Raw genomic sequence first — 24,928 nt, forward strand, 5'->3', positions numbered from 1 at the left:
GACCTTTCATGTGTATCAAAAGTTATATAATTCATTTTTTATTATTACAAATGACTTAATAATCTAACAACAGTGTATAAACCTATGAGGCTTTATATGTATAAGTCAGGTCTTCATGGTTCAGTTTTTTCCAATTAAATGGAAATTGTTTTCCCAATACTTATTTATTTATTAAAGATTTATTTATTTTTCTTACAAAGTCAGATATACAGAGAGGAAGAGAGACAGAGAGGAAGATCTTCCGTCCGATGATTCATTCCCCAAGTGAGTGCAATGGCTGGAGCTGTGCCAATCTGAAGCCAGGAACCTGGAACTTCCTCTAGGTTTCCCACACAGGTGCAGGAATCCAAAGCTTTGGACCGTCCTGGACTGTTTTCCCAGGCCACAAGCAGGGAGCTGGATGGGAAGTGGAGCTGCCAGGATTAGAACTGGCGCCCATATGGGATCCCGGGGTGTTCAAACCGAGGACTTTAGCCACTAGGCCACGGCTCTGGGCCCAGCATCCCAATATTTAAAAGTATAGGTAAGAGCTGAGGGAATATAGCCATTTAACAGACTAGCCCCATAACTGCATTGAACCGGTTCATTAAGTATTTAGCTTTTGAACTTGGAAGACCATGTCTTCCCAAGTTTGAGCAAGAGCAAGGAATAGTTCAAATTCTCTGTGCTTTGTTGGAGAACCTCAGAAACATGACCAAAGGCTAGCTAAATTTCTGCCACCATTTGGAAACTTTCATTTTAGGGAGCTTTCCTAGCCACTTCTATTCACCCGAATTGAGAATTACCAGTGCTACATATGGGTTATGTCAATTTCACAAATGTCAATGTTTCCTTTTTATGCCTGATTCCACAAGTAGCTTCTTAAAAATTATAAAAATGTTCTTAACATGTATGAATTAGTTAACTGATTTCAGCCTGTGGGAAAAATGTCTTCACATTTCTGTACTTTCAAATTCCAAATTCACACCAGAGCCATTATTTTTGTGCCAGCCAGAGCACGGAAACAGTGGCTATGACCATCTCCTCGTTCCCACAGGGATCACTGGCTGGTCAATGAGGCTTCTCCGGGAACAACCCTGTTAACCTCTCTAACAATTCCAAATCCTGACACGCCCGCCTGAAACTTCAGCACACTGCACCTTTTGCTCTTAAATGCAAATATTGAATTCTTTCAACATGCCAAAATAACGGACTTCTTTTGGAGAGATTTTTTTTCTACCATATCGTTGCTCTTTATTCTCCCTCGAGCTCTTAGTTTTGACCCCACTGGGTTTTGGAACTATTTCCACAGGACCAGGGGCCTTCTTCTTCCTGGTGGGCCAGTGGGGATCCCCCACCCGGAGACTTCCACCACGCGCTGGGCTTGCCCGTGGGCAGAAGGCAGGAGGGACGCGACGCCGAGGCCCAGGGGCTCCCGCAGCCCCGAGATGGCTGCCTCCCCCCTGGCCCCGCACCGGGCGAGCTGTGCAAGACAAAACAAAGGCCCTGACCCTCCCTTAGTTTAAAACCCCATTCGCGAGGGCGGCTGGGAACGCGACGTGAGGCGGGAAGTGGGCCCTGTGTAATTTAAGTAATTGCCTCTGTGTGTGTGCATGTGTGAGACGGCGAGATACAAGTCTTAAGTGAAACAAGACTACGAGTGAGTTTTTATGATACACAGGATGGCAAAGCTAAGATGGAAGCAAAGGTGGAAGAGCCGGGCTGAAAAACAAACAAAAAAACAAAACAAAAAAACCCCGCCAACTCGAGCCCTGCGAGGACGCGGATCCAGGCAGCATCTAGGCTGGCGAGGCCAAAAGCATAACCAATTGTGCCACTCAAGCAGCAGCGAGGCCGCTGGACCCGGCAGTGAGCGGGTCGGTTTAACCGAAAGGCGGTTTCCTTTTCCTCCATTTGCTCGGCGCCCTGCGCGGCCTGCACCGCGCTCCCGACCCGGGCCCGGCGTGGGGGGCGGGGCCTGGGGAGGCGCGCGCGCACGTGCGCGTGCCGGCGTCCCTCCTGTGCAGCGCACCGGGCGGCGCGTCGGCGCGGGGGGCGGGGCGGCTATATTACGTGCGCGGCGCCGCCCCTGCGAGAGGACGTTGCGTGCTCGCTCGCGCCGGGCGAGTCTCCGCGTCTCCCTCGCGAACTCGGTGAAAGGAATTGGCGCCGTCCGACAGCCAGGCGGGTCCGCTCTGCAGCAGCGAGCCAGCCCTCCAGCCGCAGCCGCCGCCCGGGCCTCGGAGCAGCCGCCAGCAGCCGCCGCCAGTGGCCGTGTGAGCGGAGCGCAGTCCGAGCCAGCTCCCTGCCTCACGTGAATCGGGGCCTTCTCATCATGAGTTCCTCGCCTGTGAATGTAAAAAAGCTGAAGGTGTCCGAGCTGAAAGAGGAGCTCAAGAAGCGGCGCCTCTCCGACAAGGGCCTCAAGGCCGAGCTCATGGAGCGCCTCCAGGCCGCGCTGGACGACGAGGAGGCCGGGGGCCGCCCCGCCATGGAGCCCGGGAACGGCAGCCTCGACCTGGGCGGGGATTCGGCCGGGCGCTCGGGCGCAGGCCTCGAGCAGGAGGCCGCGGCCGGCGGCGACGACGACGAGGAGGAGGAGGAGGAGGAGGAGGAAGGGATCGCCGCCCTGGATGGCGACCAGATGGAGCTGGGCGAAGAGAACGGAGCCGCGGGGGCGGCCGACGCGGGCCCGATGGAGGAGGAGGAGGCCGCCTCGGAGGACGAGAACGGCGACGATCAGGGCTTCCAGGAAGGGGAGGATGAGCTCGGCGAGGAGGAGGAGGGCGCGGGCGACGAGAACGGGCACGGCGAGCAGCAGCAGCCGTCCCAACCGCCGGCGGCCTCGGCGCCGCAGCCTGCGCAGCAGCGCGGGGCGGGCAAGGAGGCCGCGGCCAAGAGCGGCGGCCCCACCTCGCTCTTCGCGGTCACGGTGGCGCCGCCCGGGGCCAGGCAGGGCCAGCAGCCGGCGGGCGGCAAGAAGAAGGCGGAAGGCGGCGGCGGCGGCGGGCGCCCCGGGGCCCCGGCGGCGGGTGAGTGCAGCGTGGGGCCGGGGCGCGCGTCGGGAGGCCTGCGGGCGTAGGGCGTGCGGGGTGCGGGGCCCGGGGCGGGCGTAGGGCGTGTGGTGTGCGGGGCCCGGCGGGAGGCCCGCGTGGGGCGGGCGGTGTGGCTGCGGGGTGCGGGGCCCGGGGCGGGCGGTGTGACTGCGGGGTGCGGGGCTCGTGCGTGTGCGCGCCTCGCGCCACGGCGGCGGCGCCTCCATTATGTACGTGTCCCCGCCGGGGCCCGTGGGGGAGGGCTGCAGCTGCCGCCGGCCGCGTGGGGGCGGGGAGGGAGCCCCGGCGGCGGCGCGCGGTGCGGGCACATGTCCGGGGGGGAGGGGAGGCGAGGGAGCGGCCGAGGCCCGGGGCGGGCGGGCTCCCTCCCTCCCTCCGGCGCCCCGAGCCGCGCCATTGTGCGAGGCGCGCGGGGCCGCGTGACGTCACTTCCGGCGGGCGGGGAGCGCGGGCCGGTGGGGGAGGGGCGCGGGCGGCCGCCCCTCCCCCCGTCCCCGAGCGCCCGGCGGGCCCACGTGGGCCCCGGGCCGCCGGGCGCTGCGCTGCTGCTCGGCTTTTTCTGGAATCATCCAGTCACGTCGATTAGACTACTGCGTCACAAACCGAAATTGGCCGATTCCCAGCTAGGGGTTTTGAATTCATATTTGATCTAACCTTTAAATATGCATGCAAAACCCATGAAGTCGAGGTCCCTCCATTTTTGGCGGGCTTTGATACTGGCTTTTTCGGGGTGGAGGGTTCCTGCGGCTTTGCGCTTACAGAGTGTTGTGTGTTCTAGGAGACGGCAAAACAGAGCAGAAAGGCGGAGATAAAAAGAGAGGTGTAAAAAGACCTCGAGAAGATCATGGCCGCGGATATTTTGAGTACATTGAAGAGAATAAGTACAGCAGGTAGAGGAGGCTCACACGCTTTGTGGGTTTATACCCGTTCCTGTTGCGTGGGCAGAGGCTCAGGAGACACTCTTGTGTTGCAGGGCCAAGTCTCCTCAGCCCCCTGTGGAAGAGGAAGACGAGCACTTCGATGACACAGTGGTTTGTCTTGATACTTGTAAGTGAGGCTGTTTTGCCCCCCTTTACAATTCAAAGGCCCTCGTGGTTTTGCTAGAGAATATTAGAATAATGCAGTGAATTTAATCTGAGCAAATGTAACATTTGTTTTTGTGAAAGTGAAAAGACGAATGGATTTCTTCCAGATTCCAATCGTTTAAAATAGTGTGATTTCAGTTATGTTGATAATTTTACAGGCTTTAGCGTTTTTGGTAGTATGTTTAACTTTAAAACCTCTCATTCTTGGGGATGTGAAATTAATTTTTGACTGGTTAGCTAATGGAAACTTGTAAAACTGTAACTTGTTTCTCTGGGCCTTTGCAATAATTGCAGTTCTTTTTGTGGGGTTAAGTCAGCTACTTTGGCTAGTTAGATAACTTACTTAATGACTTCCCATTAGCACACAAGTATATTCCCTATTCGAAAAGACTGTAATATTACTTTCTCAATAACTGCTCTTTTGTTCTCAATTCCAGTTCAGTAGCTGCTGCTTTAGCATAAGTTGATTTCTTCCAAAGACCTGGGGCAGCAGCAGTGGGCTATCACTGGGCCACTAGCTTTCTTCAGCAGCGAATGGTATCAATGGCAGCACTGTAAATACTGCTCTACCCAGTCGGGTTGCAATGGAGTATGAGGAATTATTGCAAACCTTTAAATGGGCCGTGGCTGTCAAACTATTGTATAAAATTCTGTTGTCTTCGTGTTTGATCAGAATGCACAAGTCCTTCAGTGTAGCACAGAGCAGGATGTAGGAGTGAATACTTTCATAGGAGGTGAAATAGTTCTGGTAGTTGGAAGGGAAAAGTTAGGTTTTCTTGTTGCCTTGGAAACAGGTTTTATTCAGTTTTCTGAGTGTAACTACCAGCTTTGATTTCATGATGAATACAGGTCATTGAGATAGCTTAATCTTAAAAAATTGTGTACGGAAAAGCAGGTGGTTTGAAATTTTTATGTTGACGAGTTGATTCAAGTTACTAGCAGCTGTAAAATCAAGATGTTAAAGAAGTGATCGAGACGATTACAGTGTAATTAGAAGCAGACCGATTTAAGCGTTGAGCAAACCAAGAAATAGCTTTAGTAAAGTCAGTTGCAGATTCCATTTCCTCAAAAACTATAGGGGAGACGGCTTTCTAACTAAAGCTGTCCAAATGAGATGTTGAAGAAGGTACATGTTAGTGAACCCATGACCCAAGGTAGCTAAAGACGCTTTGGATTTGGATAATCTGGGAACTGGTTAATCCCCAATTGTTATGAGTAGACAGGACCAAGATGCTGTGATATTGACTGTGTTAGCTGACTAGGTTTGTACTATGTAGATGCAGGTTGCCAAGTTCTTAGGATGTAGTCAAGAATGTAGAAGTTAGGGGCCTTCGTTAAGGAAGTGCAGGATCGACAGCTCATACTCTTAAAACATTTGGTCATGGCCTCCCTTCAGTTTTATTGTGGCACTGGTAAATTCTACCTGGTTCTGGCATGCTTCACTTTGATTTCCTGCTATCCTCTACTGCTTGCCTCTTAAACCAAGGTAAAGAGCAGAGCAGGTATGTATCAAATGTCACATCTTTTACTAAATATACTTGAACACATTAAGCCTTAGTTTCATAGGCAGTTTGCTCTTTAGTACCTAATTTGACCATAGTGGTGGGAGTGGGGCTCAGGCTGAAAATCGGGAGAAAAGCATGATGCTAAAACAGTGTTTTCTGCAGCATTAAGATATAAATGAAAAATTTAACATCCAAGTTTTGTTTACATAGCAAATAGAATTAAATTGGATGTCAAAAGAATAATACGGTATTTAATATAATTGCAGATAATTGTGATCTACATTTTAAAATATCAAGAGATCGCCTCAGTGCTTCTTCGCTTACTATGGAGAGTTTTGCCTTTCTTTGGGCTGGAGGAAGGGCATCTTATGGTGTGTCAAAAGGCAAAGTCTGTTTTGAGATGAAGGTAAATGCAATATTTTGTGAGGTTTCTGGAACCTTCATTTTGTAATAGTTCAACAAGTTTATTATATCAGAATTTGCCCTATAGAGCCAGCCCATATTTTATTTAGGGCACTACATCTTTATTAGGCCCTTAAAAAGGTTACCAAGGAGTTAAAAAAATTCAGTGTTGATTTTATGAGGAACACATGAAAGGTATACTTTAATTTGCTTTGAGAATTAAGAATGTAATTTAAAAAATGCTGTTAGAAATCTAAATCACCAAGTATTTAACTTTAAGTCATAAGTCCTTACATTAATTGGGTATTATTGGGAGTGGGATAGAGTTGGGTGTCCCATCTTCATATTAATAGAGGAAACATTTAGGTGCCCATAGCCAAAATGAGATAAACCAGGTACATAAATAATTGCTTGCCTTGACTTTCTTTGTACTAGCTCATGTTTTAATTATTTGACTTCCAGGTTACAGAGAAGATCCCTGTAAGGCATTTGTATACAAAAGATATAGACATACATGAAGTTCGAATTGGCTGGTCCCTAACCACAAGTGGAATGTTGCTAGGTAAAACTTCTGTTGCTTGCTGCAGGTTCATGAATGATTTGATTAAACTATTGGAATCTGAAACCTCTTCCGTGTTAGTGAAAATAATAAATGCAGGGACTGAATTTGCTTTTGTATTAATGGTAAATGGCTGCAACTATGAAGTAGAAACAGATTCCATTCATCCACTGATATGTTACCTAAATGGCAGAGGTGACTGGAGCTTGGCAAGCTCAAAAAGCCGGGAGCTAGTAGCTTCATCTCTGGCTTCTTTTGTGGGTGGTATGGTTGCAAGTGCTTGGCATCTACTGCCTTCCTAAGAAATTATGAAGGAGTTAATGGTGCAACCAGGGCATATGTGGGGGGCAGTGCAGTGCAGCTCATGACAACGGCAGTCCCTTAATGGCTTTGTCTTATATGTCAAACATAGCCCTCTTTCTTGGAGGTGGTTAGTACTGAATGCCAGTGACAGTTCATTAGGCCATATGAACTAAAAAGTGGAATTACATTATTTTGGTGCAGAAACTGTATCCATGCTATTTTTGCTAATATATGCATGCCTGCATCATGAAAAATATTTTTTAGGTGAAGAAGAATTTTCTTATGGATATTCTCTAAAAGGGATAAAAACGTGCAACTGTGAGACTGAAGATTATGGAGACAAGTTTGATGAAAATGATGTGATCACCTGTTTTGCTGTAAGTCAGGGCTGAATTACCTAATGGCTGCCTGTCGGTCATTCAGTTGGCAGAAAAAAAATGGAAGTGCATTATTTTCTAGGGCATTATATCATTAACAATGTTTGCCACAAGTTTATTCCTGATTATAAATCTTCGGGTTTTTAACAAAGCTTATGGTAAAAACATTAAAATTCTTTTCTGTTCCAACAGAATTTTGAAAGTGATGAAGTGGAACTCTCCTATGCTAAGAATGGACAAGAACTTGGTGTTGCCTTTAAAATCAGTAAGGAAGTTCTTGCTGGACGGCCACTATTCCCGCATGTCCTCTGCCACAACTGTGCAGTGGAATTTAATTTTGGTCAGAAGGAAAAGCCATATTTTCCAATACCCGAAGAATATACTTTTATCCAGAATGTCCCATTAGAGGACAGAGTTAGAGGACCAAAAGGTCCTGAAGAGAAGAAAGATTGTGAAGTAAGTGGCTTTTATTTTGAACTGTGGCATTTGAAACATTGATTTTGGCTACTTCGGAGAAATGGCAAAAGCAGATGTGTTTTGATTTGCTTTCTGCTGTTCTGAGGTCACTTACCAATGTTGAGGTTCAGATTCAGATTGTGAAAGTGTAGGCTTGAGAATTGCTAAGTAAATTAAGCGGGTTGTTTAGTAGCTCTTGAGGTAATGTTTCCTGGCATGTTGTAGGTTGTGATGATGATTGGCTTGCCTGGAGCTGGGAAAACTACCTGGGTTACCAAGCATGCAGCAGAGAATCCTGGGAAATACAACATTCTTGGAACAAACACCATTATGGACAAAATGATGGTGAGTCAAATGTCCTGGCCTGAGCTCAGCTTTTAAGATAGAGCAGGCAGCTTTCTAAGTGGGTTTTTGTTTGACTGTTTCTTTCCTTTTGATATCTTAAAAGACTGAGTTTGAACAGAAACAAATTAGTAATTTAAATTGGCTCCTAGCTGTTCATATGTTGGTTAGGCTGCTTGTGCATCTGTGTTGAGCTCTTAGTGGCTAGCAATTGAAGAATAGAAATGATAAAGTGGCCATTTTTGTAGAAATAATGGGAAAGGGCAACATTTATTTAAATGAAATGTTAACCTTGTTTTCTTTTGACTAAACTAGGTGGCTGGTTTTAAGAAGCAAATGGCGGATACTGGAAAACTGAACACACTATTACAGAGAGCCCCGCAGTGTCTTGGAAAGTTTATTGAAATTGCTGCTCGGAAGAAGAGAAACTTCATTCTGGATCAGGTAAGCCATACCTTTGAGGTTAAGAAATGTTGAGGTGATATTGGGTGTTTTATAGAATTTGTTGGATTACAAACTTGATTTTTTTTTTGTTTGTTTTCCCTTGAAGACAAATGTGTCTGCTGCTGCCCAGAGGAGAAAAATGTGCCTCTTTGCGGGCTTTCAACGAAAAGCTGTTGTCGTTTGCCCGAAAGATGAAGATTACAAGCAGAGAACACAGAAGAAAGCTGAAGTCGAGGGGAAGGACCTGCCGGAGCATGCGGTCCTCAAGATGAAAGGCATGAGCTCTCACTGTGAACTAACATTTCTGTGTGGGAAGTGAACTGTCAGCAGTGCTGTGTTAAGGCTATCGTGAAATAATTAACCTATTGTAAAAATTGTGAGGGACTGTGGATATTTGCAAAAGCTTGCTACAGTGATGGTTTGATTTTATTTCCTGTAGGAAACTTCACTCTGCCAGAAGTAGCTGAGTGCTTTGATGAAATAACTTATGTTGAACTTCAAAAGGAAGAAGCCCAAAAACTTCTGGAGCAGTATAAGGAGGAAAGCAAAAAGGCACTGCCACCAGAAAAGAAACAAAACACTGGCTCAAAAAAGAGCAATAAGAATAAGAGCGGCAAGAATCAGTTTAACCGAGGTGGTGGCCACAGAGGCCGTGGAGGATTTAATATGCGTGGTGGCAATTTCAGAGGAGGGGGTCAGTCAATTTTGATTGATATTTGATATGGATTGTTTAGCTAATTTTAGTAAGAAATTTGTTTCTCATCCATCCAGTGCTACTACCTTAAATGATTAGTTCAAAACAAGCACTTAATGATTTCGCTCAAGCTGAATAGTCCAGAAAATAATTTATATGTGTAGGTGCAGCAGATGGAAACTAAAATGTCTTCTTTTTTCAGCTCCTGGGAATCGTGGTGGATACAATAGAAGGGGAAATATGCCACAGAGAGGCGGTGGTGGCGGTGGCAGTGGCGGCATTGGCTATCCCTATCCTCGTGGCCCTGTGTTCCCCAGCCGAGGTGGTTATTCTAACAGGGGCAATTACAACAGAGGTGGAATGCCCAACAGAGGCAACTATAACCAGGTAATGGTTTAAGAGCTGTCTTGGAGTGGTAGTGCAATAATGTAGGTGCACAATTAGCACATCTGGGACTGTTCCTCCGAATGAATCAAAAGTTTAACATTAAGGCACTCAGGGTTTCTGCCTTCCCCTCAGTTGATGGCTAGAGTCCCTCCTTCTCCCCTCCAGCAATGCACAGAAACCTGATAAATAAAATGCTGAGCTGTGAGTTGTTAAAAATGCTTTGTTTTGGTTTTTATAGAACTTCAGAGGACGAGGAAACAATCGTGGCTACAAAAATCAATCTCAGGGCTACAACCAGTGGCAGCAGGGTGTAAGTAGTTAACTGTGATTTATGTTCACTTACTGTAATTTAGAATCTTTAAATATTTTGTTCAGGAAGTGAACTACTTACAAGTGAAGTAGAACGAGTTGTAGCTGTAATTTTTAATGCAAAATAGGATGGAAATTGATGTAACTATAAAGTAATATTTAATACATTTGGTTATTACTAATTTTAATTGTGTAAACTAACCAAGTCATGTGTTTGTTTTTGTAATGTGTATTGATAATGGGATATTAAAACTAAAATACTGTTTCATATAAATCAGAGGTATGAAAGCTATAAATTTATTTCCAGCAATTAGATTCATTGTCATTTCCTAAAAACAGTTTGAGTTGGCTTATTGATGTTTTTTCTTTAAAAAAAAAATTTTCTCTTACAGCAATTCTGGGGTCAGAAGCCATGGAGTCAGCATTATCACCAAGGATATTATTGAATACCCAAATAAAACGAACTGATACATATTTCTCCAAAACCTTCACAAGAAGTCGACTGTTTTCTTTAGTAGGCTAACTTTTTAAACATTCCACAAGAGGAAGTGCCTGCGGGTTCCTTTTTTAGAAGCTTTGTGGGTTGATTTTTTTTTTCTTTTCTTTTTTGTACATTTTTAATTGCAGTTTTAAAGTGAATCGTAAGAGAACCTCAGCATTGTGCACGATGAGAATGTGTCAGTATTTCAGGGTTCTACATTTTATCTGTAAAATGTGACTTTTTTTTTATCACAACAAAAGTAAAATGTTGCTTTGTACCTGGTGTCTTTTATTAAGAATTTACTCCCCCATTTCTCACTGAGAATAACAGTCGGGAGTCATTGTCACAATACGGTAGCAATGTTAGCAACCAGATTCATGGAAGGACTAAGGTCCTCATGAATGGCCTAAGACTCTGTACTGCTCATAATACACTCCATCCTCTCTAGTGTGCTGGGTAGTGGAGGGGGGAAGGTAACTAGCTTATGACAATAATGGGGAAGGCTTTTTCTTACTAAACAACGATGCAATTGGCATAATTGGGAATGAAGATAAAACTTGGAATGAAGATGGAGAAGATGGAGTGTATGTAGAAGGGCTGTTAAAATGTAAAACTTGGTTGCTTTATTTGTGGAGGCTCAAACTTGTGAAGGTTAAATACCATAATTTTTCCATTTGTTCTGCATTTTGATTCTGAAAAGAAAGCTGGCTTTGCCCATTTCTTATTAAAAAAAACTTGTTGTAAATCCAGTTGTCTAATGGGATCTATATGAAGTTAGCTATGTCTGTATGCCCTTCTCCCACAAAATACTGTATAACTAGTGTGCTTGTAGTAGTTAACTCCACCATCTTTGTAAGCTAATGGAAAATTGTGAGTCACCCATTTATATCTTAATTTTTAATCATGTCAGTTCTTGAATGGGTATCTCCTTAGCCTGCTGATTTCTTTTTCTTTCTAAAGAAAGTGGGTGGAGAAATTAATTTAGACGTTTGTTTGCAATAAAAGAATTCATTTTACTCTTGTTTTGGGATTCTCGCCATCAAGGTTCAAAATCCCTTTATACAACTCCCAAGAGGAGAAATTTTAAGTGTGTGCTTTCTGGACAGCTTTTAGTTTGCACTGAGAACATTACAACATTTAGGTTTTTTTAAAAAAACTTAAATGTATGAAAGTGAACAATTTGCAATTATGAGTAAAGTTATTTCCCCTCACCCCAGATGTCTCTATAACACTTAATGAGGGGAAAAGGTACTGGCTGGGAGAAGTTAACACTCAAGTTTATCATCTTTACAATATGCTAATTGCTGTCCTCAACTGAATATGTATAGAAATATATATAATACATGAAACTCTGGGAACAGATGCTTTTAGAAGCTACCATACAAGCCATTTATTTCACTACTACACAACACTGCTAACTTAACTTTAGCTACGTGACAACATTAGATCCCCAACTGTAATTTTATTGGGTTTGCACAGAACACTTAATATTGTAAAGGACCCTCACTGATGAGAAAGTGAGGACTCAGGAGTCAAACTGTAGAACTAAAATTTGACTTCAGCTTAGTGTTTGGTGTTTCCAGGTTGCTTCTGGTAAGTTTAGGTCATGTAATATTTGCCTAGATTTCTATTACAGCCATTTGGAAACCAGAGTTTAACTTGCATTCATACTCTTAGGAATTTTCTTGCTACATGCTTGAGTTTGAGATCCTGGAGAGTTTAAGATCATGGTAAAGATTATGCTGCAAAACAATGACGCAGACGCACAACCATAGGCATATGTAATGGTTCAAGGTAGTGCTTGAGGTTTTGACGATTAACTTGGGTCTAGCAACAGCTAGCATGAGCTACTTTTAGCATACATTACTGATTGCCTAGACTTGAATCAGGTTAAATCCAAACTTTTTTATTTTTCATATCTTGGATATATCTTGTTTAAGCATTACTTATTGGAGGAACTCCTTTCTTGGCAACAGTATCATAATGGTCAAATTACACTGGGTGAACTATTTAATTTGGTAAGGGGATGGAAGTGCTGTTGAATGTGAATTTTAATATACAGTTTACAGATTAGAACTAATTATTAAACTTGAAAAAGAATATTGGTGTATAAGGAATTCAGATAAGGAAAATGAGGTATAATCCCTAAGGAATTGCCACGTTCTAGCAGAATAGTCAATCTCAATACATTGGGTTTGTGGTTAACCCAACCCCTCCAATTCAACAGCAAGCAGAAAAGAAAAATGTAACGTCTGAACAAATCCTAATTACAGCCAGGGTTGCACAAATTAGTCAAGATAGAAATGAGCGGTCACTGTATGGTAGGAAGATTACCTAGTTTTTGAAGGGCTTTGTTCTAGACTAAAGCTGGTGGCCAATTTGACATTGAAGTGACACAAGTAACAACAGAAAAGCTGTCAGATTTTGTTACTCTAGGATATAACTTGTGCAATAAAAGTTCACAGGCAGTTTTTGGTATATTCTAGGAACTATGAAAGTGTATGCTTCATGAGGGAGTTACCTATTTGCTGACAGACCATGTGTGTATTATAATCTATGCACCGTGTCTGATGGTTTCCATTGCTCACAATAGGCATAGACATCTTGATTGTAAAAGGCATAGTTATGCATCTCTAGGTATGCATTTGATTTTTTAAAAACTAAACATACAAGTTCACATTTTAGAACCAGATCTTGTTATCCAGTATTAGAAAAAATGGATGTCTTAAGTATCTCCATAATTTCCTTACACATAACTATTAATATAATCTGCTTCGTAAGAATGGAATATGAAGCAGAAAATGGCTACATTTTCCAACCCTTTAGAATGCTCACTAAGGTGTTCCTTTAGAGAAATGAACATGAAAAGCCATTTTTGTCATTAAAATTTTTAAGTGGTTTCAGTGCTAAATTTTGGAATGGTAAAAGTAACGCTGATAGTAGGTTCTAATAATTAACTGCATTGACTCCTACAGTAACCAAAGCGAAAGAGGGTGTTAGAATTAGTGCTATAAGAATCTAATTTGGCATTATTAATAGTAAGAAGTCTAATTGTTAGAGTTCTCTAACATTTAGTTGAACTATAGTAGCCTTTACGGGCAGAATTTCTATGGAGAATTTAAGTGTTCCTTTTTGGCCACAGCCTGTCCTGCCTCGACGTTCACGTTACATTCTGAACATGGTATGCTCCCCAGCTAGTGATCCATGCAACAAAGCACATGAAAGTTGTCTCTAACTCAAGATGGAGTGACCATTGTGATAGCATGACTCATCAAGATGTTGAAAATAAACCCTTAAGAATTGGGGAGTGAACTGTCATTGATAAGTTTATAATTCTTGCATGTTGGGGTAGAAGACTGAAAATTGGATCTCCCAAGTGTCATTTCAAAATATAAGTTATGTGTACGTTTAAAATAGCACAGTTCAAACATATGTGCTGGCTAATCATCCAGCATAACATCACACTGAGAATGCTACACCTTGGAGCTAACGTGGGAAGTTGTTACAAAAGGATGTGTTTTGCCTTAAGAATATTCATATCCTTGCCCTCTTGGGTAAATTGGTGGTTGAAGAATTATTGCCCTTTGAAGTTTGGAGGTTAGCACACACAAAGTTGGTGCGCAGTACATCTTGGAGACAACACACGAACGGCTAGCAATCTGTAAATCTCTGGTTAGGTGAGCTGTTACATACACTATAAAGAATGACAAAGACCTTAGGTACTTTTAAAGTCTGCAGGCCTGTGAAACTACAGTGGCAAGGTAATGGACAGTGTGGGTTCCAAGTAGTCAATGAGGAAAGTTCCTTGATGTTACAGTATTGTAACTACTGCACTATGCTAATTGCAGTTACTCATGAGAGTAACCAACCTGGTTGTGCCATTAGCTTTGTTGGGAGTCCCAGATTGGGTTGCTAATGGGATCTGATAAAAGTGGGGTAGTGTAGGTAGCAATTGTTTCCCTGCTTTTGCTTTAGTCATTCTATTACTGCCTTATAAGAAATCAAAAGTCTAGTAAGGTGCTTGAAAATTTTCACTAATTCTTGGTTGGTTTGAGTAGCAATAGGAATCTATTCTAAGGAACATGGCAATATCATGGTCAAGTAGAAGAAAAGGTTCCAACTTTTTTGAAGTAATAAAAAATGTGCTGATTGAAATTTCATCTCCTTTTCCTTAGTCTGTCCATGAGAATGTGCTGTGTGGAAGAGTAAAAGGGCCCAACTAAATGTGTTCCAGTGATTCTAATAGGTACTCCAAATTAATTGCTGCTTGTACATTTTATGTTGATACTAGGTTTTCAGGTCACTGAAGCAACTCTTATGAAAAAGTGGGGAACAGATAATTAGCTGGACTGTCACAGGGAAGGTTTGCTGGTTCTTCCGCTGCGTGCTTAATTCTGGCCAGTGGCCTTTTTGTAGGCTTAGGATAGGATAGGCAAGTAAACCCGAGTCCCTTCAAGGCTGGATCTTATTGTTGGTTTAGATTCCTTTTGCACTTACACATTTACTGTAAGTAAAAACTTCAATAACGCAAAGACATGGATCATCTCAAAGGTGTTTTCCTGCATTTATACTGTTAACAGGTTCACTAGCAGGTTCATTTGAAAATGAATTGGTCCTTTTGGAACGTGAAGTAATATATCGTGAAATTGACAAAAATCGGCTAGGAAATAAGATTTGGAGCCAGAAGGAATTGAAAGGATGTGATTTCCTTTTGCTCTGATTATTCAAGAAGTTGTAAGCTTGGGGGGGTTGGTTAATGAATTTCCCCAATACACTAACAACTAGATGGAATTAACATTTGGCTGTTTTTGATTCTAATGGAGCTGCTCAATTAAATATATGGCTCTTTGGATAGTAGGCATCTTGTTTTTATAACCATTTATAGTCATTTGAGAACATTTGCTTGAAAAACCCTTTGAATTTAGAGGAATTTCATGTTTTATTTCACATGATGTAATGAGAAGAAACTTCCAAGAAGCCAGTATTAATACATACATACATCGGTGACTAATGTAATATCCCCTAGCAGTATGGCATATTAGGTTTTCAATCCAGTACTGGAATTGATATCAGCTGTTACACTGACCTAAAATTCAAAATGAACAGAAATCTTGAGTATCTGAACACAAATAGTAGTGTCCTTAATTTAAAAACACTTAAAATGTCCTCTCATTCTAGAAAATGGGAAGATTAAGGAGAATTCAGTGCTTATAAGCATTCATATGTTTGCAACACGTTTATAGTGCTTATATTACAAACTTTAAAATGTAATGCTTTGAAGAATATGCTCACAATAAAGATTGTTTTGTCCTAATAGCTCCCTTTTAAAAACCTAATGTGCAAAATAAGCTGTGTTAATTAACAGTAGTTGGGTGGTAGGGAATATTGGTATATTCCTATATTTACTCAATTTGATGATTTGGACTATTAAGAGGTTTCCAAAAACATACATCAACATTACAGTAATTGTTTTAACTTTCTCTACTTTCCTTGATAAGATTTCCTGCTTACACAAAGAATAGCATACAATGTAACATGACTTTTGAAGGGGTGTCTCTGAACCCCTGCCACAGATTTCTGTCTTAGGAATAGAAGGATTCAAACCGTACTTGATCCCTAGCACTTTGCTGAAAAGTGCATAAACAGGAATCCTGAATTTATTATATAGACCTCCTCGCATTATGTAATCGAAGCAAAGGGAAACCAGCGATGGAGTAGAGGTACGTAGACGGAAGAGTTGCTTGCAACTCAAACACTGGTTCTAGAGAAGTCACAGTTTGCCCAGCTCCAAGAGTCAAGCTGAGAGGAAAGCTAAACTCCTGTGAAGTCCTTTCTCTAAGATGGAAACCGAGGGAGGAGGGGGGGCCTGGGGATTGTGTATAGCACAGTGAGACTGTAGTAGATGTGATAGATGATAGATGAGCCACACGGTTTTTAAACTACTAACAGTTAACAATTCTATTTTAATCAGCTACTTTAGCTGGTACCTCCTGCTATATCACCTAGTGTGAAAATTTTGGAATTAATGGAACAATGAAAGGAAGCTATGTGTTTGGAAGCTCCAAGTGGGCGTTGAAGGTAGGTTACTCTGAGGTTAAAAGCAGCAATGAGCAGGGAACATGAATTCTTAACACTTTGGGGCCAGATAATAGACGGGGAATGGCAAATTGCCAACAAGCAGCTTAGGCTCTCTGAGCAATGAAACCAGGTACAAACAGGCAATTTTGGTTCTGGAAGTTAATTAGCAAAGAAACGCAGAATTTAGGATTGTAAAAAATTTCATGGAGTGAAAAATTCTGCATAGAAGTAATGGTGGGGCTACAGATCTGCAGAACAAAAATGACCAAATGTTTTGGATTGCAGGGCGATAACAGACTGGAAAGCCGAGACCAATTTGGAGGCTTTACAAAGGGCAAAGGCATGACACAGGCCTAGTTATAATCTAAATTAATGTATTTCATGACGATAGTCTCAAAAGGAAAAGCAAGTCATTGATTTGACACATTGAAGAATTTCAGAAGTAATAAGTTGTGTCACAACTTTGTGTTTTTATCCAGGTCTCCAGCTTGTAGAATCACTGCTATGGAAATGCCTTTGTCATTGGTGTGAAGGTTCTCCAGCTGGGAAAGGTTTGTCTTGCCCAGGGTAAGAGGTAATCCTGTGTGTCAGCTAGAACAGTTTTAGGTAGTTGACCGAGCTGCCAAATTCTGTGTTGCATTTTTGTCCTTAGTAAAGCTGGCCACAAAGCTTGTTAAACAAGAGTGTACTGATAGTGTTCACCAATAATTTCCCCCATTTGTGTAATGCTGTCTTGAAATACAGGTGACAAACAAACACATGGAAATCTTGCTGCTTGGTTATGACTTGCACATAATGTAGACCTGTGAGAGCAGGCGCGCTCTCCTAACCATCCTCCTTTCAATGGTGGCTGTCAGACCACATGAGTAAAGGTGATGCCCACAAGCAGGTGAACATGGGAGGGAAGGAGCTTGTAACGGTTCTCATTGGGCCTTTGGAACAAGACAGAAAACATAGTGACAATCCTGGGACACTCTTCCTTGCTGTTCTCTGGCTTATTTTGAGCATCTGGGTAATAGAACCAATATTGGCCATAATCTTGTATATTGCTATCTTTTACTTTTTTTTTGAGATTAAGATTTATTTTTTTATTGGGAAGTCAGATATTCAGAGAGGAGGAGAGACAGGAAGCTCTTTAGTCTGCTGATTCATTCCTGAAATGGCCACAATGGCCAGAACTGAGCCAATATGAAGCCAGGAATTTATAGGTTTCCCATGTGGGTGCAAGGTTCCAAGGCTTTGGGCCGTCCTCAGTTGCTTTCCTAAGCCATAGGCAGGGAGCAGGAAGGGAAGTGGGGGCTTCTGGGATGAGAACCAGCACCCATATAAGATCCTGGCCCTTGCAAAGTGAGGACTTTAGCCACTAGGCCACCATATCAGGCCCATCTAATCTTGAAGTTAGAGCCAAAAATTTCCTTAGAAAGGATTATACCTGAATAAATGGATGAATACGATATTTAATTTCGTGCTGTTGGTATCTTTAAAGATTTGTTGTAAAAGCACATTTGCACAGACAGGAGATGGATCGTCCACCTGCTGGTTCTGGAGCTGAGCTGATTCCAGGCCAGCAGCCAGGGCTTCTTCCAGACTTGCATGTGGATGCAGGGTCTTAAGGCTGTGGAGCATCTACTACTTTACCAGCCACAAGCAGGGAGCTGGATGGGAAGTGGAGTATCTGGGACATGAACTGGAGCCCAAATAGAATCCCAGCATATGCAAGGCAAAGATAATAGCCACCAAGCTGTGGTGTTGAGCCCTGGGTGCTTTTTTTTTTTCCCTTAATGCTTTTCATGGCATCTGAATAGTTATTTTTGTATGATTCTATATTCTCTAGTATGCAGCAGCCTGCATACATATTTTTAAGCAGATCATGTTTGGTTTTTTTTGCAGATCGTGTTTTAAAATTATAAATGCTGCATATTTTTCACTTTCTGGAAGTAATATTTGTTTCTAAGGTTATAAGTCCAAGCAGGAGATAATGTATTTCTAGAAAATTCATTAAATTGACTAATTCATGGGACCAGAATAAATTGGAAGGTTTTATGCAAGTAAATACACATAAGACAAGTACACCAGTTTATTGACTTGCTTAAAGCTTTCTTGCACATAAGGCGTCTGACATCACGTCTTCAGGGAGCTGCGTTTTGGTTTTCTGGGCTTAAGGTTTCTCCATTGCTGCTTTTCTGTTGGGTTTGTTTTCTTTCAGGATCAAGGTGAGTACTTTCATATAAAATCTTATTTCTAATTCCTTCTCTGGCAATTCTCTCCTGGATTCTTTGCTTTGCATAATTGTACCTACAGTGGAACCTGGTAAGAAGAATATGAATAAATTGTTAATACAAAGTTTTTGGAGCAATCAACTATTGCTCTTTGTAATCTCACACTCCAAGACTGACTTACAAGGTCTGATTTGGAGTACCTTCAGTAATAAGTGTGAAAAGTGATCTTTTTGCCGGGGTAAAAAGATAAAACGAGAACATTTGTCACCTTAGTTTCTTGATTCATAGTACAATTTCATAAATATTTTGCATAGAAAATATATTTTTACGTTCATGCTCTATAATTTTCAGTAGTTGAACAGTTTTAAAGTAGCATTTTAAGATGTGATATGAACAAACAATTGAAGCCTTCCTAATTGAGTTTATACTAATGGAATGCCTATCATGTGTTCATCTGTCAAGTGATGAAATATGCATATGTGCTTGTAATGAGGCAGCGCATTCCAGTCATTTTGCTTCCTAGAACAGATTTTGCATGAACAAATCCTTATATAAAGTCAAGGTACTTCCTTGAGGATCGGACTCTCGTGGTGGAAAATGGTTCTGAATAGGGGAACACAGGTTTTCTTGACTACTTATAACGTACCAGCATCCTAAAGTCACCAAGATGAATCCTCCTACTCCAACATCACAGGATCTTCTGATTCTACCTGTTAAAGAAGCATAACCACTATGATGAATAATACTATCCCGTCTAAGGGAAACACCTGTGCATGTAAAAATGTTTGTGTACATAAGCAGGTACTCACTAGTAAACAAGAAGTGTCCCAGGCCACTTACAGCAGATCCCAGTGAACCGTACAATATGGAGTCCCGTGCACAGGGAGTGTTTTCAACATCTAAAATTCCTAGGAGTTTAAAGGTCTAGAATACAACAAAAGAATCTAGATTGAATGAGGACATTTTATTTTACTTTGGGGCAATCCATCAAAAAATCCAAATACCATTTCTCATACTTAAGATTTAGACTATAGTATTTTCCATGTGACAACTTGGATTCAGCTCACTGTGTCCTCTATACTGCTTTGGCATAAAATTTGAATTTGAAACCTTGGACATTTCATCAGAAAGCCTGAAGCAGATGGGGAACTGTTAGGTTAGTCTGATCAACTGATTTAAAACAATTTGGCTTTTGCTGCAAATAAAAAAATAATCTTAATTCCCTAAAATAATGACAGTAACTTGGAAAACATGAGGAAAAGCACTTTGGGATCCTGCTTGCTTGCAACATTGACTAGTACTGCTAAATGGTTTTATTTGTGTGTGTGTGTGTTAAATGAACATAATGGCTTTAAAAATAAATATTTCCTGTTACCATTAACACGGGCAGTATTATTCTTGTTGAAATGAGGCTGCAGTTTACTGCCACTGTTAGGTGTGAATAAAGCAGTGGGATCCAGAAAGCTGGTTTTGTTCTTTTCCTTGGTTATTTTTATTCTTGTGGCCTCTATTTGTAAAACAAGGGGTTTGGACTAGATGGTCAAGTTCCTTCATGTGCCTTCACTGGATTTATGAACAGTTTACCCAGGATGTGTGTCTTTCAGACTATCTCGGAGCTTTTGGGAGGGCAGGTCAGACACTGAAAAGCTAACAGGCAACACTCCAGTTTCACTTCAGTGTAAAGTCTTAAGGCTTACAAGCATGCTTTCACTGGGCACAGCATTTAGCTCCAGGAGCATCTATAGCATAAGTTCATGTAAATTACATGGGGAAATGAAGAAACTGGACAGAAAAATCCAAGTTGGGTCACCTTATGTTTGCTTTTATGGTTCAAGTATCTGCTGAAAAAGAAAATGTGACTTTCCTCAGAATAAAACAAAACATACATACTCTTTTGGATCTGTGGTTTTTCTTTTGCCCTGCCCCAGCACACAGCTAACAGCTGTCAGTCTATGACCAGCTATCTAATAGTAAGCAGACATTACCAATACCAGGCTCTTTGCATCCTTTGTAATTTAACTACCTCCCCTAACATTGACAGATACAAACCCTTAGTAAGTGATGCCAAGAAAGGAGATGCAAGTTGTTGTGATCCCCAACGTCTGTCATTTCCACTGTATCAAACCAATATTTAATTCTGGTCAAGTACGACAACTAAGGCTTGAGCATTTTGCAAAGGTCTTATCTGGGGAGTAATGCTAAGAGATCCCTGCAATGTATTGAGAATTAACATGGTTATATGTAACACTGAACTAAATTGCCAGCTTAGACAAGTCATTACCTCCTGGGCTATCTATGGAAGACCCTTGGGAGCTCTAGGCAGGTGACTTTTGGCCTGGTCCAAGTAATGCTTCTTCTCTTGCTTACCCTTGTGATTTATTTTTATTGGAAAGTCAGAGAGGAAGATCTTCCACCTGATGATTCACTCCCCAAGTGGCTGCAATGGCTGGAGTTGAGCCGATCCAAAGCTTTTTTCAGGTCTCCCAAGTGGGTATAGGGTTACAGGGAGCTGGTGTGAAGTGGAGCAGCTGGGACATGTGCTTGTGCCCACAGGGGATCCTGGCAGATGCAAGACTTTTAAATGCTGGGACAACTTTTCATTAAAGTGCCATTTATGTGGAAAATAATTGTCTCCCTATCCAAAATGCCCATTCTCCCTTTTGAGATGAGGCAAACACCACTGTCAAGATTTCATTTAGAAAATCCATGTTTGACTTGTATGCCTAGGTGGCACATTGGTTTCCCATACAGCATCTAGTGTGGTCTGGCAATGCGGCTAACTGCAGACTTCAGTGTTGACATGCTGCACCCCCATCCTGACTTAACTCATTTTCATCTAAATGCCATTTGGAGGATAACTCCACATTTAGTAGTCAAACCATAAGATGCAGTTTCATTTATCTGCTTGTTGACATGTCTTGCGTGTGTAAAATACATTTTAAAAATAGAGGGCCCAGTGTGGTAAAGTCCTCACCTTGAAAGCTCCAGGATCCCACATGGGTGCTGGTTCTAATCCTAGGGGGCCCACTTTCTATTTAGCTCTCTACTGTGGCCTGGGAGAGTAGTTGAGGATGGCCCTATACCTTGCGATCCTGCACCTGTGTTGGACACCCAAAAGAGGCTCCTGGGTTTGGGTCAGCTCAGCTCTGGCCATTGTTGCATGGGAAGTGAATCATCAGAAGATCTTCTGTATCTCCTCTGTATATCTGACTTTGCAATAAAAATCTTCTAAAATTCAATTTTCAAAACAATTTTCACTTCCATGCTTGCATCTCTATGCAACCAAGTCGTCATTGATTCAAATGCATATCCAGTTTATTGACAGGTGGAAGGGCCCACCACACTATCCAAACCACTTCTCACTTGCTTCACTGCTACTGTCAATAGTGCTTGCCTTGGGTCTCGGCTCCAGTACAGTGTTTATGTACTGCTTTACCACTGCTAGCTATGAAAGCTCTGCATAATCCAAGACACACCCTTTGTATCCCACCCCTTCCTGTCTTGCTGGACACACTGACCATTCCTTACTTATTTCCTAACACATGTTGCCTTTTTCTTGGTTCTGTGGCTAGCTGGCTTGATAATTGATTTTCTCAGTGAAACATGCCATCAGGGCTAGATAGATGCATAGTACCTAGTTTAGTGTCCACTATTCAATATGTATCCTGTAAACAAGTTTTATGTGGATCGGTCCATGAAAGCAGTTCTACCATAAAAAACAAAAAGATTTATTTTTATAGGAAAGTTAGATTTACAGAGAGGAGGAAAGAGAGATCTACCATCTACCAGTTCACTCTTCAGTTGGCTTGAGTGGCCAGAGCCAAGCTGACCTGAAGCCAGGAGCCAGGAACCTCTTCCAGGTCTCCTTTACTGCTTTCCCAGATCATAATCAGGGAGTGGAGAATTCAGGATACGAACCGGTACCCATATAGGATCCTGGTGCATACAAGGTGAGCACGTCAGCCATTAGGCTACCACATTGGACCCAGTTCACCTGAATGTATCAAGTGTCCTATTTCTTGACAGCTTGAAAAATAAAGTGGCCACAGGAAAGTTGGTGTTCTATCAAGATAGACTATCTTGCCAACTCTTATTTCTTAAATCTAAATTTCCAATAAAAATAAAGTTAAAAAAAATGCTGGGACTAGTGTGTGTCACAGCAAGTTAAACTTCTGCTTGCATAGCTGGCAGCTGCATCAGATCAGTGGCTGGAGTCTTGACTCCTCTGCTTCCTTGCCAGCACCCCGCAGAGGAACCTGAGGTGGCCCAGCCCTGGATGTTAATGGCATCTGGCAAGAGAATCAATAGGTGGAAAATGGTTTCAAGTAAATTTTTTCTTCAAAAATCTGTTTTATTGGAAAGTCAGATTTACAGAGAGAAGGAGAAGGGAAGTGTAGCAACTGGGACATGAACTTGTGCCTGTAGAAGATCCTAGCGTTTGCAAAGCAAGGATTTTACCACTAGGCTATTGTGCTGGTCCCTCAAATATTTTTTAAAGAATTAATGGATTCCTTTGTTAACAACCTGGGATGCTATTCAGCCATAGCTTATGCTACTTCACAGGTGCATTCGATAGGGTCAATGGTAACAACTGGGCTCAAATGACCCTTGTGACCCCTTTAACAGCCATTAAAGATGTGCAACAGACAAGTGAATGCACACGGGCTGCCTGTGTTCATCACAGAAACGGACCTAGGACTGTTTGTAGGATACCCCCTGAAACACGAGATTTGAACAAGCTGCTTCTGGTTTGGGACACGGCAGACTGCAGCTTGGTCAGTACATCAGAATGAAACCAGAAGAGCCACCCCACAGTGTGTGAATTGAACAAGGTTGCGAACAGCTTACCTGATATTTATTCATACTAACTGTGATAACTGTGTTGGCCAATTTTGGAGAGAAATGCCCTCAGAAAAGCAAGCAAGAGCAGGAAATGAAGATTTCCACACTGTGTGGAGAATGATCTAAAAAGATGGCCAAGCAGCGGCAGCCTGGAACTCAGTGTATTATTTAAAATCTGTGCCCCCGCCCCCGGTGGCTGCTGTGATTTGCATCCTGCTCCCTTCTAAGGTGCCTCGGAAGGCAGTGGAAGATGGCTCAAGTGCTTGGACCGACCTCTACCACCCCTGTGGGTGACCACGCCAGCCCCAGCTGTTGCAGTCATCTGGGGAGTGAGCAGAAGGATGGACGATCTCTGTCTCCGTGATTCTGCCTTGCCAATTAATCTGAAGCTTTTCACCCTGCATTATCTTTTTAGACCTGTTATTTGTCCTGAGACTAAAAACTGGGTTTCCTGCTCTTGGGAGCCTAAAGACCAGATTCATTACTTTGACCTTCCAATATGATAAATGCTGGAATGATAAACCCCATATACAATATGCCAGGGCTGAAGAGACGGGACACCTTAGCTTGGCTGTGGGTAGTCACGGCAGTTCTTCAGGGAGGCCAGAGCCTGGCTCAGGTTTACTATACCACAAATGAGGGGTTTTATCCCGAGATCGACCGCAATTTAGAACTACTGAACTATCAAAACAACTTGAGCAAGACCCTCAGAGCATGCCCCACATCAGGGACCCTGGGACGGGACGGGTGACCCTCCGGGTGGGGCTTCTTCCCTCACCTCTGCCCCCTTCGAGGCTCCAGATACGATGTGGAAACAATGGTCTCATCCACTTTCCGCTAACCCTTGACCCTTACCACTCTAATCAGCTATATAAAATTTAAAAAAAAAAAAAAAAGGTGCATGCCAGAGCTCTGTGCCTTTCAAATCAATCATCCAACACCTCGGCCTTTTCCTACGGAGGTAATGAATTCTTCAAACGCCCAAGGCATCTCTCCACGCGAAATGCAGCGTTAATGACAGGCATCGGTTATTTTCCGAATTCCTGTCATTCACCTTAACTTGCAATGTCCTTGTCAACACATTTTTCTCATCACGTCACAGGCCTCCGTACTGTTTCCTAATGACCCGCAGTAACACGTGCGGCTCCCCACCTCTCCATTTTGTCTTGACAGTTTAGATTAAAATGTCGGCGGGAGTGGGGCTGGTGCTAGCTACTTCAGTCCCGGTCCCCCGCATCGGCCCGCCCGCGCCTCGCGCCCGCTGCCCCGGGTTACCTTCCCCTTGCCGGGCTCGCCGGGCTCCGACACGGAGTCCATGGGGCACGCGCTGGGGCCGCCGCCGCCGCCGAGGGCCGCCCGGGCGGAAGCCGGGTGTGCGGCCGCCCCGCCCCGCCCCGCGCGCCGGCCGCC

The 24,928-nt window shown here is 43.0% G+C and overlaps 2 protein-coding genes across 5 annotated transcripts; one reads left to right on the forward strand and one right to left on the reverse strand.

Annotated features, from left to right (window-relative positions):
* The first annotated feature begins 2,073 nt into the window (after positions 1–2,073).
* On the forward strand, positions 2,074–11,395 carry HNRNPU (heterogeneous nuclear ribonucleoprotein U). Of its 3 annotated transcripts, none has more exons than XM_040968000.1 (14): positions 2,074–3,011; positions 3,814–3,925; positions 4,009–4,082; positions 5,892–6,031; positions 6,490–6,589; positions 7,154–7,266; positions 7,459–7,722; positions 7,948–8,067; positions 8,380–8,508; positions 8,615–8,783; positions 8,948–9,202; positions 9,405–9,589; positions 9,828–9,899; positions 10,291–11,395. In XM_040968000.1, the coding sequence occupies exons 1-14, from the start codon at positions 2,315–2,317 to the stop codon at positions 10,342–10,344; spliced, it is 2,484 nt and encodes an 827-aa protein (XP_040823934.1). In that variant the 5' UTR covers positions 2,074–2,314; the 3' UTR covers positions 10,345–11,395. The 3 variants fall into 3 exon arrangements, with proteins under 3 accessions (XP_040823934.1, XP_040823936.1, XP_040823935.1); XM_040968002.1 differs by having other exon boundaries at positions 2,079–2,954; XM_040968001.1 differs by having other exon boundaries at positions 2,098–3,011; positions 3,817–3,925.
* Positions 11,396–18,520: 7,125 nt separating this feature from the next.
* LOC121148027 (cytochrome c oxidase assembly protein COX20, mitochondrial) lies at positions 18,521–24,901 on the reverse strand. 2 transcript variants are annotated; one of them, XM_040968004.1, is made up of 4 exons: positions 24,794–24,901; positions 19,486–19,600; positions 19,323–19,386; positions 18,521–18,764 (listed from the first exon to the last, which is right to left on the reverse strand). In XM_040968004.1, the coding sequence occupies exons 1-4, from the start codon at positions 24,833–24,835 to the stop codon at positions 18,587–18,589; spliced, it is 399 nt and encodes a 132-aa protein (XP_040823938.1). In that variant the 5' UTR covers positions 24,836–24,901; the 3' UTR covers positions 18,521–18,586. The 2 variants fall into 2 exon arrangements, with proteins under 2 accessions (XP_040823938.1, XP_040823937.1); XM_040968003.1 differs by having other exon boundaries at positions 19,323–19,600; positions 24,794–24,895.
* Between the last annotated feature and the right edge of the window lie 27 nt (positions 24,902–24,928).

The sequence above is a fragment of the Ochotona curzoniae genome, unplaced genomic scaffold (genome assembly GCF_017591425.1).
Source record: "Ochotona curzoniae isolate NIBS_2020 unplaced genomic scaffold, NIBS_Ocur_1.0 scaffold_4683, whole genome shotgun sequence".
Taxonomy (NCBI): domain Eukaryota; kingdom Metazoa; phylum Chordata; class Mammalia; order Lagomorpha; family Ochotonidae; genus Ochotona; species Ochotona curzoniae.

Excerpts from the sequence above, each read along its gene's own strand:
- LOC121148027 (XM_040968003.1), bottom strand. The coding sequence starts at position 24,835 with ATGGACTCCGTGTCGGAGCCCGGCGAGCCCGGCAAGGGGAAG. Across the intron at positions 19,601-24,793 it reads GCGAGCCCGGCAAGGGGAAG|ACCTTTAAACTCCTAGGAAT; the intron begins GTAACCCGGGGC and ends GTTGTATTCTAG. Across the intron at positions 18,765-19,322 it reads TTGGTGACTTTAGGATGCTG|GTTCCACTGTAGGTACAATT; the intron begins GTACGTTATAAG and ends TCTTCTTACCAG.
- HNRNPU (XM_040968000.1), top strand. The coding sequence starts at position 2,315 with ATGAGTTCCTCGCCTGTGAATGTAAAAAAGCTGAAGGTGTCCGAGCTG. Across the intron at positions 7,723-7,947 it reads AAGAGAAGAAAGATTGTGAA|GTTGTGATGATGATTGGCTT; the intron begins GTAAGTGGCTTT and ends GGCATGTTGTAG. Across the intron at positions 9,900-10,290 it reads ACAACCAGTGGCAGCAGGGT|CAATTCTGGGGTCAGAAGCC; the intron begins GTAAGTAGTTAA and ends TTTCTCTTACAG.